Below are 12,448 nucleotides of genomic sequence, written 5' to 3' on the forward strand. Positions count from 1 at the left end.
CGGATGGTTCAAAGGGCAATTGGTGTTGTGGCAAATGAGATTGAACTCACTGAACATAGACTATCACTAACTCTAGATCTCCCACAGATTAGTATTGTATCAGATTCTCAAAATTCCCAACATGGAAATGACCAACCTCCTGAAGCAGCCAAACTGACCACGTCCCCAGGGCCCGACATAGGCTTGACCCCCAAAGTCGCTACTAGAAGGAGGGGAGCCACTAAGGGTCCAGCTAAACCCACCTGCCCAAGACAGCCATTCAAGTCAACAAGGGCTGGGGCCAAGCGTAAAAAGACCAATGATGGCTCCCCAGACCCAATTGTGTCGGAGGGGGGGGACTTTGGTCCACTGACTTGACACCACCAGCTTGGGTAGCTCCCATGTTAGAAGCAATACGTGGCCAAATTCGAGACATTATGACTGAGGAACTTGCCCACATATCCGCTCGGCTGGATTTACTTACTATTAAATGCTCTTGCAATGCTAGGATAGTATCTAAGCCCTCCACACCGGCAAGTGAGATCGACAAAGTGATCGCAGATCCAGCCGAATCTGGAATCACTGAGATCAGAGAGGAGTTCACTATTACTAGCAGGGACCCAAACGCCATCCAGGAGGGCCAAATCAAACAGCGTGAGAAAGGAAGGGGCACTGTATCTGGACATGAGGGTACCACTGGGCCACTCCATAATAAGGGGGACACAAAGAGACAGAGGTGGGCAAGCCATGGAATTGCCCACTATAAACCTCCCACCAGCCTCCGCTCCTTACGTCATCGTTCTTACAGGAGTTCCCATCTTAAAGAAGGACCGAGGGAAAGTCATTTTGAGCTAAAAAACAAATGTTTACATCTGTTTGCCAGACACAACCAATTTAATTGTGCCAATGCTGAGGAAATACTCCTGACACGTAGAGTGGGTTGGATGGGCAACAAACCTAAAGATGTCAGGGGGGACTGTATTATAGTTAATTTTAGAAACCCGACTACTGTGTAACGTCTATTGCATTCAAGCAATGGTTTTCCATTTATAGGTACAACTATTAGACTCTTCCCGCTCACCCATTTTTATATACCAGCAGTTTATGATGAAATGGATAATCCTAGATCGAGGCCTCACACATGGAGTCAGAATTGGCAAAGTACAGGGCAGGGCTCCCCATATGTCCCACTATTTTTCAACGAAGGCAGGGAAGGTCACAGAGCCAAATACAACACATGGTACCAGACACGGGCAATGACAGGACACGGCCCACCTTTAATGCAACCCTATGTCTTCAACCTGCCCTTGGCAAATAGATTTGGGGCCCTAGAGGAGGTCTATTGACTCTTTATTATGGGCCAACCTTGAACTTATCTTGCGATGGATCACCCAATAAGAAAAGCCCGGGACCCTAACCAGAAGTCAGCTAGTTCGCAAGAAATTAACCCCAACTTAATCACTGAAAACACCTACATAGGGGAAATCACTCTCCTTGATCGCCCCTCAATCCCAATCTCACCTGCCAGCCCTAAACTTTCCCCTACCCCCATGGTCTTACAATCTGACATTACTTACCCATTAGCCCCGATCTACCCATGTGACAGCAGGGGAAACAAAGATAATGTAGATAGGGGAGCAGACACCACAAGAAATGTTAATCCCCCAAACAAGCCCCAAGCAATAACTCCAGGTACTGCACCTAAACCAGCCACCGCTATCCAAGAAAAGATTCTAAAGCAGGGGCATCTCGCAGGCAGTAATAGAGAATCAGACGAGCTTAAGATCATGTCCTGGAACGTGGCAGGCATTAAAAACAAGCTTGACTGCCCCGATTGGGGGATATTTGTAGATAAGTGTGACATCTGTAGGTTTCAGGAAACCTGTTCGGTGGTGAACTCAACCCGTAAGGGTTTTGTTTCATTCCACATACCAGCTGTAAGGGACGAGGTAGACCATCGGGTGGGCCTTGCATGTGGGTAGGGAGCCATCTCAGATGCAGGACTCTTTGCGAGCCTGTAACGGTCGTTTTGGTTCAGACTCCCCTGGAAACCATACCATTAATAGAGTTGGCCACTCCTCTATTTTAGACTATATTCTCTTAGAAATCAACCTCTGGCCAGAGATTTTATTGTTTGCGCACGGCACGACAGCGACCATAACGCCTTACAACTCACATTAAATTTGCCTCCCAGTGGGTACAAGTCTGTTAAACCATCTGACGCTGACCATAGACTGACCCTCTCAAATAATAGACGGAAAGTCAGGTGGAACTGGGTGGAAAAATCATGTAGTAAATTGGCTCTTTTATTCACTACCATTATTCCCAATATTGAGGCCCTATCAGAGCTAGTGAAGTCTGGAGACCTTGCCGCGTCTCTGGATGAACTCAAAATAATTAACGAATCTATGATCACAAAGCTCCAGGAGAGACATTTTGGTCATTGTGCACCAAAGCCCGTGGGAGGACGCCTAGGCATTCTTGGTTTAACAAAGACTGTCGGGCGGCCAAAAAGGCATTAATAGAGGCCATAAAAGCACAGAGCAACATTACAGTGAAAGCAGCTAGATACGACTATAAAACCACCATTGCAGCTGCTAAACTTTCATGGGAAACTTATCAGTGGGATAGTCTGAAATCCGCCCTGGATTCTAAAGATATGAAATCTTTTTGGAGCATTGTGACTACAGGTAGTAACATAGGCTATGCGGCACTCGAGACAAATATTGCGGCTGATAGTTGGAGAGAGCACTTCCTAGCCCTTTATGCCTCACTAGATGATGCAGAGGGAGGTCGGACCTTAGACACCCTGATTCCACTGGGGCCTGGGACAGATACTCCTGAGATAACCTTGACAGATGTCTATAAAGCTCTAAACCAAATCATACCTGGTAAGGCAGCTGGACTGGATAAGATCCCAGGGGATCTACATCGGGCCGAACCCAAGATCTGGGGCCCATACTTCTGGGTGATCTTTAATGCCATCTTGCAGGGAATAGTGATACCTGCAACGTGGCTTGGTGCCGAGATCATTCCAGTGTATTAGAAGGGATCACCCTTGTCACCGGCAAATTATAGACCGATCAGCCTGATCTATGTCTCGCAGAAAATCTTTGCCAGGATCCTCTTGAACTGGTTGCAATCCTGGCTCAAAGATCAAAAGATCCTGACCCCCCCCCCTGCAGGCTGGTTTCAGGGAGAAAACGTCAATAGACCAGATATTCAGGCTCCAACTTCTCTATTGGAAAACAGTCGAACTAGAAGGGGGTAGCCTGTTTCTGGTCTTTGTTGATCTGAAGAGTGCTTTTGATTTGGTACCCAGAGATGCACTATGGAGGGTTTTAAGTGAGTTGGGACTTCCCTCTTATCTCTTAAATACACTGAGTAGATTACATAATGGAAATTACGCCCAAATCCGATTTGGGAAAAATGGGGAATTAACGCAGCCCATCCCTGTCAATAGGGGAGTCAGACAGGGATGTGTGCTTGCCTCCACCCTGTTCTGCATTTACATCAACGGGTTGATAGATGCTTTGAGATCATGCAAAGACACAGATGCTCCGAGAATCGCCCAAAAGCATTTCCCTGCTATGATGTTTGCAGATGATACTCTCCTCCTCTTCAAGTCGCCGATGGGCATCCAAAGAATTCTAGATGGGTTTTGCAAGATTTGTAGTAGTAGGGGATTAGAGATTAACATCAATAAAACTAAATTTATGATCTTCAACTCCAGTAAATCCACACGCCCAAACCCACATATGAATGGAACCCCTTTGAACCAGGTCTCTGTATTTGACTATTTGGGCCTAACCCTTACTGAAAATATGACATGGGTGGCTCAGATTAAGAAATCCAACCTCAAATTAACACAAACCACAGGCGGCCTGGCTACGTTTTTTAGAAAGACTTTCCATAAGCCAGTTAGCCCAGTTATGGAGATCTATAAAAGCCTGGCGAGGAGCACTGCCTTATATGGGGTTGAACTCTGGGGGCACTCTAATCACAGGTCCTTAGCCATTACAGAGAATAACTTCCTTAGATAATTGCTTGGGCTACCGATAAGCTCCCCCTTGGTTTGATTGCGTATGGACCTAGGGGTTAGATCCATTGCTGAGGTAATTGCCTACAGGCCACTACTCTTGTGGCGGCGCCTTTGGGCAACACCGGAATTATCCAAGTACAGACTAGAGCTTTCAGAAATCCTGAAACTCCCCGGCTCAGGCAAGCTGCCATGGCTTCTATTTGTCAGGGAGAGCCTCTATGAAATAGGTCTAAAACAACTATGGGATAATCCTGACACAGCCTGTTTGAGCAGATCACGAAAGTCTCCGAGTACTAGCTATTGGGGCAGAATATCCGCAAAACTTCAGGCAGAACCCGCACATGGCACCCTCACTTCACTCTTCCTGGAAATAAAGGACATCTGTAGGCTGGAGGCATGTCTTGATGAAATCCACCCGGCACTAGGAAGGAAACTGTATGTGCAGTTTCGCCATTGCTGCCTCCCTCTGCGTGCTTTCACAGGCAAATGGTCAGGAGGAAGTACAAGTGGGTGTCCGGCATGTAATTTGTGTGATGAGACTGAAGTCCACGTCTTCTTTTTTTGCCGGGGCTGTCAAACAGCAAGAAGTAGATGGCTGCTTCAGCTGTGCAAAAACCTGGGCACCACACGTTGCAGGGAAGCATTTAGAATCTTAAAGTACAGCACGGATTCTTATATAGTCTTTGCAGTTTCACGTTTAAGCTCCATGTGGTGGTAAGGGAAACGTCCTCAAGATGCAAGATCATGGACTGGATTGTGCCTGATTTTATTGTCTTTTTTTTAATAATGTAATATCTTTGATGAATTGTTTTTATTCTTAAGTTTTTATCTGCTTGTATATATATTTGAGGCCGTTCTTTTATGGTGAAATACCGAAATAAAGTAATATTAGTACGTAATATTAGTATGTTTAGGGGAGAATCACATGCACTTCAGCACTGGTCAGCAGTGGTAACGTGCTCAGAGTTCCAAGGCCAACAAAATGAGTAGGTAAGCAGGTTAAAGCTTGGGGGGGGGGGGGGGGGGGGGGGGGAGACCGCTGTTAGACCTGGCATCCTTAGCAAGGTTTCCCCTGCGTTTTTGTCTCTACCGCCTGTATTTTTTAAATGTATGCTGGTTTTGGTACTTTGTGCACTTTACCACTGCTGATCAGTGCTAAAGTGCAAGTGCTCCTTGTGTGAATTGTTATTATGATTGGTTATCCATGATTGGCATATTTGATTTACTAGTAAGTCCCTTGTAAAGTGCACTGTGTGCGCCAGGGCCTGTAAATCAAATGCTACTAGTGGGCCTGCAGCGCTGATTGGGCCACCCACAAGAGTAGCCTTGTAACCATGTCTCAAGCCTGCCACCGCAGTGTCTGCAAGTACTGTTTAATCTGCCATGTTGACCTGGCAAGTGAACCCACTTGCCAGGCCCCAATCATCTCTTTTTCTACATGTAAGGCACTCCTAAGGTAGGCCCAAGGTAGTCCCATGGCCAGGGTGCAGTGTATGTGAAAGGTAGGACACACACTGGTGTGTTTTACATGTCCTGATAGTGAAATACTTCTAAATTCATTTTCACATTTGCAAGGGCTATCTCTCCCATAGGTTATTATTGAAGGTGCCTTGTAACATCTTACAAGTGCAGCATTCAATTAGAAAGAGATAGTGATTTTGGGGCCGATTCACAGAACTAATCTGAGGTAAAATCCTAAACATAACACTTTTGGTATTCACAGAAGGCATCTAGTAGTAGTAAATTTAGTACTCCTAACTTTACTACTACTAAATGTCTTCTGTGCATACCAAAATAGTAAGTTTAGGATTTTATCTCAGATTAGTTCTGTGAATCGGCCCCTTTGAGTTTACGCTCCCTGAACTCAGAATTTAAAAATAAATCTTTTAGTGAAGTTGATTTTTAGATTGCGTGTTTGAAAATGCCACATTTGTAAAGTGGGCATTTTCTTGCTTTACCATCCTGTGTCTCTACCTGCCTGTGGAACAAACGCCAGGTTTAGACTGATGGGCTCTTTGTGCTCTTCCTGAGCTAGAGTGGTGGGAGGAGTTGTCACTGACATCTGAATAGGGCTGTGCCTGTCTCCTGACAATGCTGTCTCCACCCCCTGTAGTGTGTCTGGAGCCAAGGCATGATCTTGTAGACAATAAAGACTTTCCTTTGAAGTATACCCACTTCAAAGGCCAAATGGGATATACGCTTTGGTACCTGTAACGTCACATTTTTAGAACAGTTCTGGATCAAGAGGAGACTCTGGCAAGAGAAAGAAGTGGAGAGTTCTCAGGAGGAGGACTGCCCCTTTGCTGTGTTGCTTTGCTGGGTTGGCCTGCAGTTGCTGCTTCTGTCTTGGAGAGGACAAGGACTGGGCTTTGCTTTGGTATCCTACTTGAGACAATTCTCCAAGGGCTTGTGTGTGCTTGCCTCCTGTTAAGAAACCTCAGGGCCAAAGACATCACCTACAGCCACGCTGAACTCCTCTGCTGGGACCTGCCAAGTGGTGCCAATACCAGTTCTGGGCCCTTGGAGGTGGTTTGGCGGCTTCAAAGACTCACTCCATGCATCGCCCTTCCAGCGCCGTTTTTCCGATTGCAAGCTTGCTGTACGGTTGAAAACTAACGCATTGCTGTGGTGTGGCTGAAAAATCAACACAGCTCCTGTACACGGGCAGAATAACCTCTGAAGCCTGAATACAGAGCACCGAGTAGCTGACCTTCAAGTACCCCGCTCCAACTTCGATGCAGGCCCTGCTGTGCGGCTGAAGGAATCAACGCACCATTAGTCTATGACTGGAAGAATTGACAGCGCCTGTTTCGCCGCCGCATCGTCTCCAACATGTCCGGATTTCCAAGCATCGCACCTGGACGGCAAGTTTCCACTGCATCACCTTGCAGAAAGGAACAGTTTTTGGATTTCGACGCAACGCTTCTCCTCGCATTAAGGAATCGACGCAACACTTCTCCTGCATGCAGCATAACGGATGCCTTCATTCCCCTGGGACTCAAGAACCAACGCATTGCTGGTGTTTTCCGACACTTCCCTCCTTTGCAGCTGTTTTTCATCTTGGATTTTGATGTATTAAAGGTACTTTGTGCTAAAATCAACGCACCCAGAGTTCTATGGAAAGAATTGCTCAAACCTTTAAAAAGTGATATCTTTGCTCATGTATGTTGGATTTTTGCAGTTTTGGTCTTGTTCGGTTTATATAAAGATTAATTATGTTTCTAAACTGGTGTGGTGTCCATTTGTAGTGTTTGTACTGTGTTGCTGTGTGTTGTATGTACAAATGCTTTACACATTGCCTCTGAGATAGACCTGACTGCTCGTGCCAAGCTACAAAGGGGGTGATTAGGGGTTATCTTGGGTGTGCAACTACCTTACCCTGACTAGAAGGAAGGGGTCCCTACTTGGACAGGGTGTGAGCTACTGCCAACTAGAGACCCTCATTTCTAACAACCACCTTAAGGGTGACAGGTCTAACAATCGGTATCCACTCCATAACGGTATTTCGTTGAAAACACCTTTGAGTCATTATTGGGCGTTTGCCTCAAAGAACCCCGAGGATCCTAAATTAATTTTACCCAGAAGAAGAAGCAAGTGAAGTGGCAAAAAGTTCCAATGGAAGAATAATATAAGGGTGTGTAAGAGTGAGTAACAACTGTGTGCAAATGCATGTGGATTTTTTTAAAATCCTAAAGCTATAAAATACAGAGGCCTGAGAGTTATCCTATCATCTCCCTACAGAATGCAGATTACACTATAAGAGGACATTAACCCCTTCGCTGCTGCGGACATTCCGCTGCAGCGCTGGGGGGGCAGGGGGGCAGCGCGGTGGGCCTGTGCTCATGACGGAGCCGCTCCGTCATGAGCCACAGTTGAGCTGTGCTCATGACGGAACGGTTCCGTCATGACTCCGCCCATTTGCGTTGTCCCCCCGCACAGGCGGGGAAACAGCGCCGCGCAGGCGGAGCGGCCGCCAACAGGATTGTCATGACGGAACCGTTCCGTCATGAGCACACGGCAACCGTGGCTCATGACGGAACGGTTCCATCATGAGCGGGGAAGGGGTTAAGATAAGTACTATAACAATAACAATATGCCCAATCCCCAGTGTGCCTGCAGGCACAAACTCATGTAGCAGAAATGGGTGGGACCTCCAAAGCACTGCCCACCAGACCAGGAGAAAACTCCTAATCTGGCGGGTGGTCAGCGTTGAGTTCGGCGATGTGGAAGTGGGGCGCTGGTGTAGTGGCCCTCTCCCACACCACTGAACTCATAACCAGGCCCTAAGTCTGTAGATAAACTTCTCATAGCTTGCCAAAACTATAATTTCCAAGATCCAATCTCCTGTGTCTGGATAAAATGGACTTTTTATTTACGTAAGAGCGAACATTTAATCTACTGCCTTGAAGTAGCTAACCAATACCTGTTATGGCTATCCAGACCAATTGTCTATGAAATCATGAATTGACCAGTGCACCTGAAGGCATCACTCGAAACATAGAAGTAGAGTTGAATGAATTCCAAATACCATTCAGAAAGGTCATATTGACCACATGACCAGAGAATTCTATAAGTATCACTACCTATGGAATCTTTATATGTGTATTTAGCATTTGAGTTGGTCAGTGGACAAGAACAGCTATTGCTACAGATTGTATTAATTTTGATTAAAGCAATATTTGTCAAAATAATATACTATGAAAATAATTCTTCTCTGACAGCAGGTTGAAAAGTATACTTGGTAAACATGTTTTCTCCTTATGGAATTTCGTAATTGCATTGATTTTAAATAATGTGTAATGTGTAATGTGTTATGGTAATGTGGTTGTGTAAACATATAGCTAGATACCTTAGTGCACAGAAAACTAGTCTCTCAAAGGAGATCATGAACAAAAACTTATGCATGTGACTTGGATGGGAGATGGGATACCCGCAGCCGACATGCTATATTGTCTCTATGCAGTGAGCGTCCACTTGGAATTCTGGGAGCAGGCACAAAGAGTATTGCTAAACATGGCTAATCAGGTTTACTGCGCACAACTATTACACCAGGGAACCCTATGCACACAGTGCTACCCATGTGGGTCACCACCCTGCCTATGGATGCCGAACCACCCACACCACTAGCCCTGCAAAAATGAATGCTACCTCTGTCAGAGGTTCACTGCTGCTATTTTAGATAAGCCTCTTGTGACCTGCGTAACTGTGCAAAGTGTGCATTTTATCTGCAATATTTCTTGAAATTTGCACACAGTTACACAAAATTGTGAAATCAGGATTGCCTGTATCTTGTACAAAAGTTTCACATGAGGCATAATGCGTGTGGAAAGATCAGGTAACATATTGACAGGAGACAAGTTTAAGATTACAATGTAAGCAAGATGTTTGTATTCAAACCAGTTTCCCACAAGCAAAAAAGTATGCAAAACTGTACAATAAAAAATGTTGTAAATGTTTCTACTATTGCGAGTATAATTTAGATTACGCACAGGCCAAGCTGTACTTTCATAAGCTTTATATGGGCTTCAAGGGTCGCAAAAGATTTTTCCGAGAGCACTTTATATCTAAAGAAAGTATTAAAAAACGTACTTCACAGTTTGTGCGATTTATTGTGAAATTACATCTTTTAACGATGATCTTAAACACATCAGTAAATAAAAGACAACAATGATTCCTGTCAGTTCATAGATTCGTACACCAAGAAAGATGGAGGTCAACACCAATGCAAACCACAAAGAGGTAGGATCTAGCACAGGCTCTGAAAGTTCCATTCGAAACTGGTTTCTCCTTCAACAGCTAAATAATGATCCCAGCTGAAGTCTGTGTATAAGCCACAACATCATGAACCAGAGGACGGGGAGCTGTTGAGATACCACCATACTAGCTGCTCCGGTTGGTGCTGATGCTGTGATAAAAATAAGAATATTGACGTTAATATTTTCACTTTATGTATATTCACAACATCAGACCAGCAAACTTGCCTTTATCATAGATTTATATACCTGTAGGAAATTAGGGTGTTGCAGTTGCATATATTGATGTACAACAGTTCTTTCTGATGACCTAAGTGGTTATGACCTGTGGCAATTTCATGGGGCCACTGCAAAACAGAGGGACCCCTTACATTTCAGCTATGCCAGTGGTTTCCAAACTGTGGTCTGGGGACCCCTGGGGGTCCGTGAAGCCTCCTTAGAGGGTCCGCGACTACTTTGAAAATGATATAATATTAACAGACTCAGATTAATGAAGTGTATATAAATAAAGAAGCTAAATGTACAATTGAACATTCTGAAATACATTGTAAATGTGAAGAAATTTGAGATGGGAGGTTCCAAATTAAAATATCATCTGATTGATTCATCCGAGCTGTGCAGGTACATCATACAGAATAGAGTATGGATGATAAGTGTCCTCAATTGAATTTAGAAAAGCTCCAGCCTTTCTATTAAAATTTAATTTTGATTTTCTTTATGTGTGTTTGCGGATTAAATTAAATGTGCCATCATTTGTGTATTTCTTTGCTGAATGCCTTTTTCTCTATTTTTGGAGTATTGTTTTACGGTTCAAATCATCGACAATGATTAGGCGGGTGTCCCCTGGCTTCCAGTAATGACTCGTGGGGGTCCCCGGATTCCAATAATGATTCAGTGGGGGTCACTGGGTTCCAGTAATGATTATGTAGGGGTCCCCAGAAGTCAAACGTTTGCAAACCACTTAGTTATGCTTTTCACTTTGCATCTATATAATGTTCTTGAGAAGAACAGAAAATCCATTTAGGATGTGGTGTCCTGTAGGAAGGGGGAGGCAGGGGCTACGTTATGATGCTGGGTGTTACATCCCTTTATGTGGGACTTTTGGGCTACGGATTTCACCCTCCTTCAAAAATGCACCTTCGCTCACCCAAGTCTCAGCTCTTGTATATGCTGTTCAAAAACATGCTGTGATGGTCTCCCCGGTTTCTTCAACTCTACGAAGACCTAAAATTGAGGGACTGTGCCCAGTCTGGATTTTAATTGTAACCTTTGACGCATTGCTAGAGAGAACTTGATCCTTCCATTGCCACAACCTGCATCTGTGTTTGGAGGGGAGACATGGTTACCTTTGCATGCCATTACAACGCGGTCATTGCAACGACCGTGTTACATCGCATACGATTACATCCCAAGTTGTTGCAACAACTTACTGTAGGGGGCAACTGTAGGGGGCAGAAGGTTTTGGATTCACAATCCAACACCTTCCCTGCTGTTGCACAAACTGGAGTAGGAATAAATTATACTATTCCTAAGTCCAATGCACCCCCTACAGCAAGTCGTTGTAACGACTTGCGATGTAATCGTATGCGATGTAACAACGCGGTCATTGTAACAACCGCGTTGTAATGGCATGCAATGTAATGCATGTGTTATGACATATATTCATTAGGAGGGCCGGTACCTTGCACAGAGATTAAGAAAGGCGGGACGCAGAAGCGGTCCAAATATGGTGTATGGGTTAAGGGAGATATCCAGAGTACAGGAAAAACAATTCTCTTTAAGCAGTTTTGCATCACTAATAATCAACATTAGACTGTTGATTTGCTCAGGTCTGCTTGGCTTTGAAGACCTATTTTAACGTCAGCCTCCTAATGGCCTAGTGAGGTTTTTAAAACCGATCACTTCAGTTGACTACTTGAAAACATCTGACAGTCTCGTACACGCTATCCTACTTGTTAGAAAGAAAAATATAGGGGTGGAAGAATAGGGTAACCAGGCATGCAAAACATACAATGAATATTGTTTTGAACTGGTTTGTTTTCCTACGTGAGACAATGTTTGATCGAGTATCACCAGTCTCAAAGATGCGATACAAAAAAACTGACTTTAAAATACCGACCTGAAACAATATCAAGATTTCAACTTTCACAATATCATCAAGTTTATGTAAATGTGTACTTACAATAGCAAATCAATATTCCTCAATCTATGCTTTCCTTGATGATATTGCAAAGTCGATATGGAACGCCTCCTGGTGGCCATCAGACTCCGGACCCACTCCATCCGACCATCCAGAAGCCTCGGAGACAACTAGCTCACCATGAAATCACAGATCGACGCAGTCTCCTCTGCCTACTTCCTTACTCTGCATGCCATGTAAGATATTTAAGAGGCTACCCTTACACACGAGACGTACCATGACACAGGCCCTCATCATTAGCAGACTGGCCTACAGCAACACTCTTTACGTAGGAATCGCAGCACAACTACTACAGAGAGTTCAGACCATACAGAACGTCGTAGTCGGATTCATTCTCGTCCTTCCCCCGACGAACCCACATCACACCCCACGTCAGGCAACTCCACTGGTTGCCCGTACAGAAGAGATGCTGATTCAAGCTGCTGACCAAAGCTCACAAGGCTCTATACATCCAAGGACCCGCCTACATTAACC

At 44.7% G+C, this 12,448-nt stretch overlaps 1 protein-coding gene across 3 annotated transcripts in view; it reads right to left on the bottom strand.

The window, feature by feature from the left end:
- Positions 1 to 9,610: 9,610 nt before the first annotated feature.
- Positions 9,611 to 12,448, bottom strand: part of LOC146811589 (uncharacterized) — a 256,867-nt gene continuing 254,029 nt past the window's right edge. For all 3 annotated transcript variants that reach the window (XM_085618574.1, XM_085618575.1, XM_085618576.1), the window contains one exon: positions 9,611 to 9,926. In XM_085618574.1, coding sequence (XP_085474700.1) covers positions 9,811 to 9,926 — 116 coding nt within the window. In that variant the 3' untranslated portion in view covers positions 9,611 to 9,810. The remainder of the gene's footprint in view (positions 9,927 to 12,448) is intronic.

This window comes from Triturus cristatus, chromosome 7, assembly GCF_964204655.1.
Source record: "Triturus cristatus chromosome 7, aTriCri1.1, whole genome shotgun sequence".
In the NCBI taxonomy this organism is placed as follows: domain Eukaryota; kingdom Metazoa; phylum Chordata; class Amphibia; order Caudata; family Salamandridae; genus Triturus; species Triturus cristatus.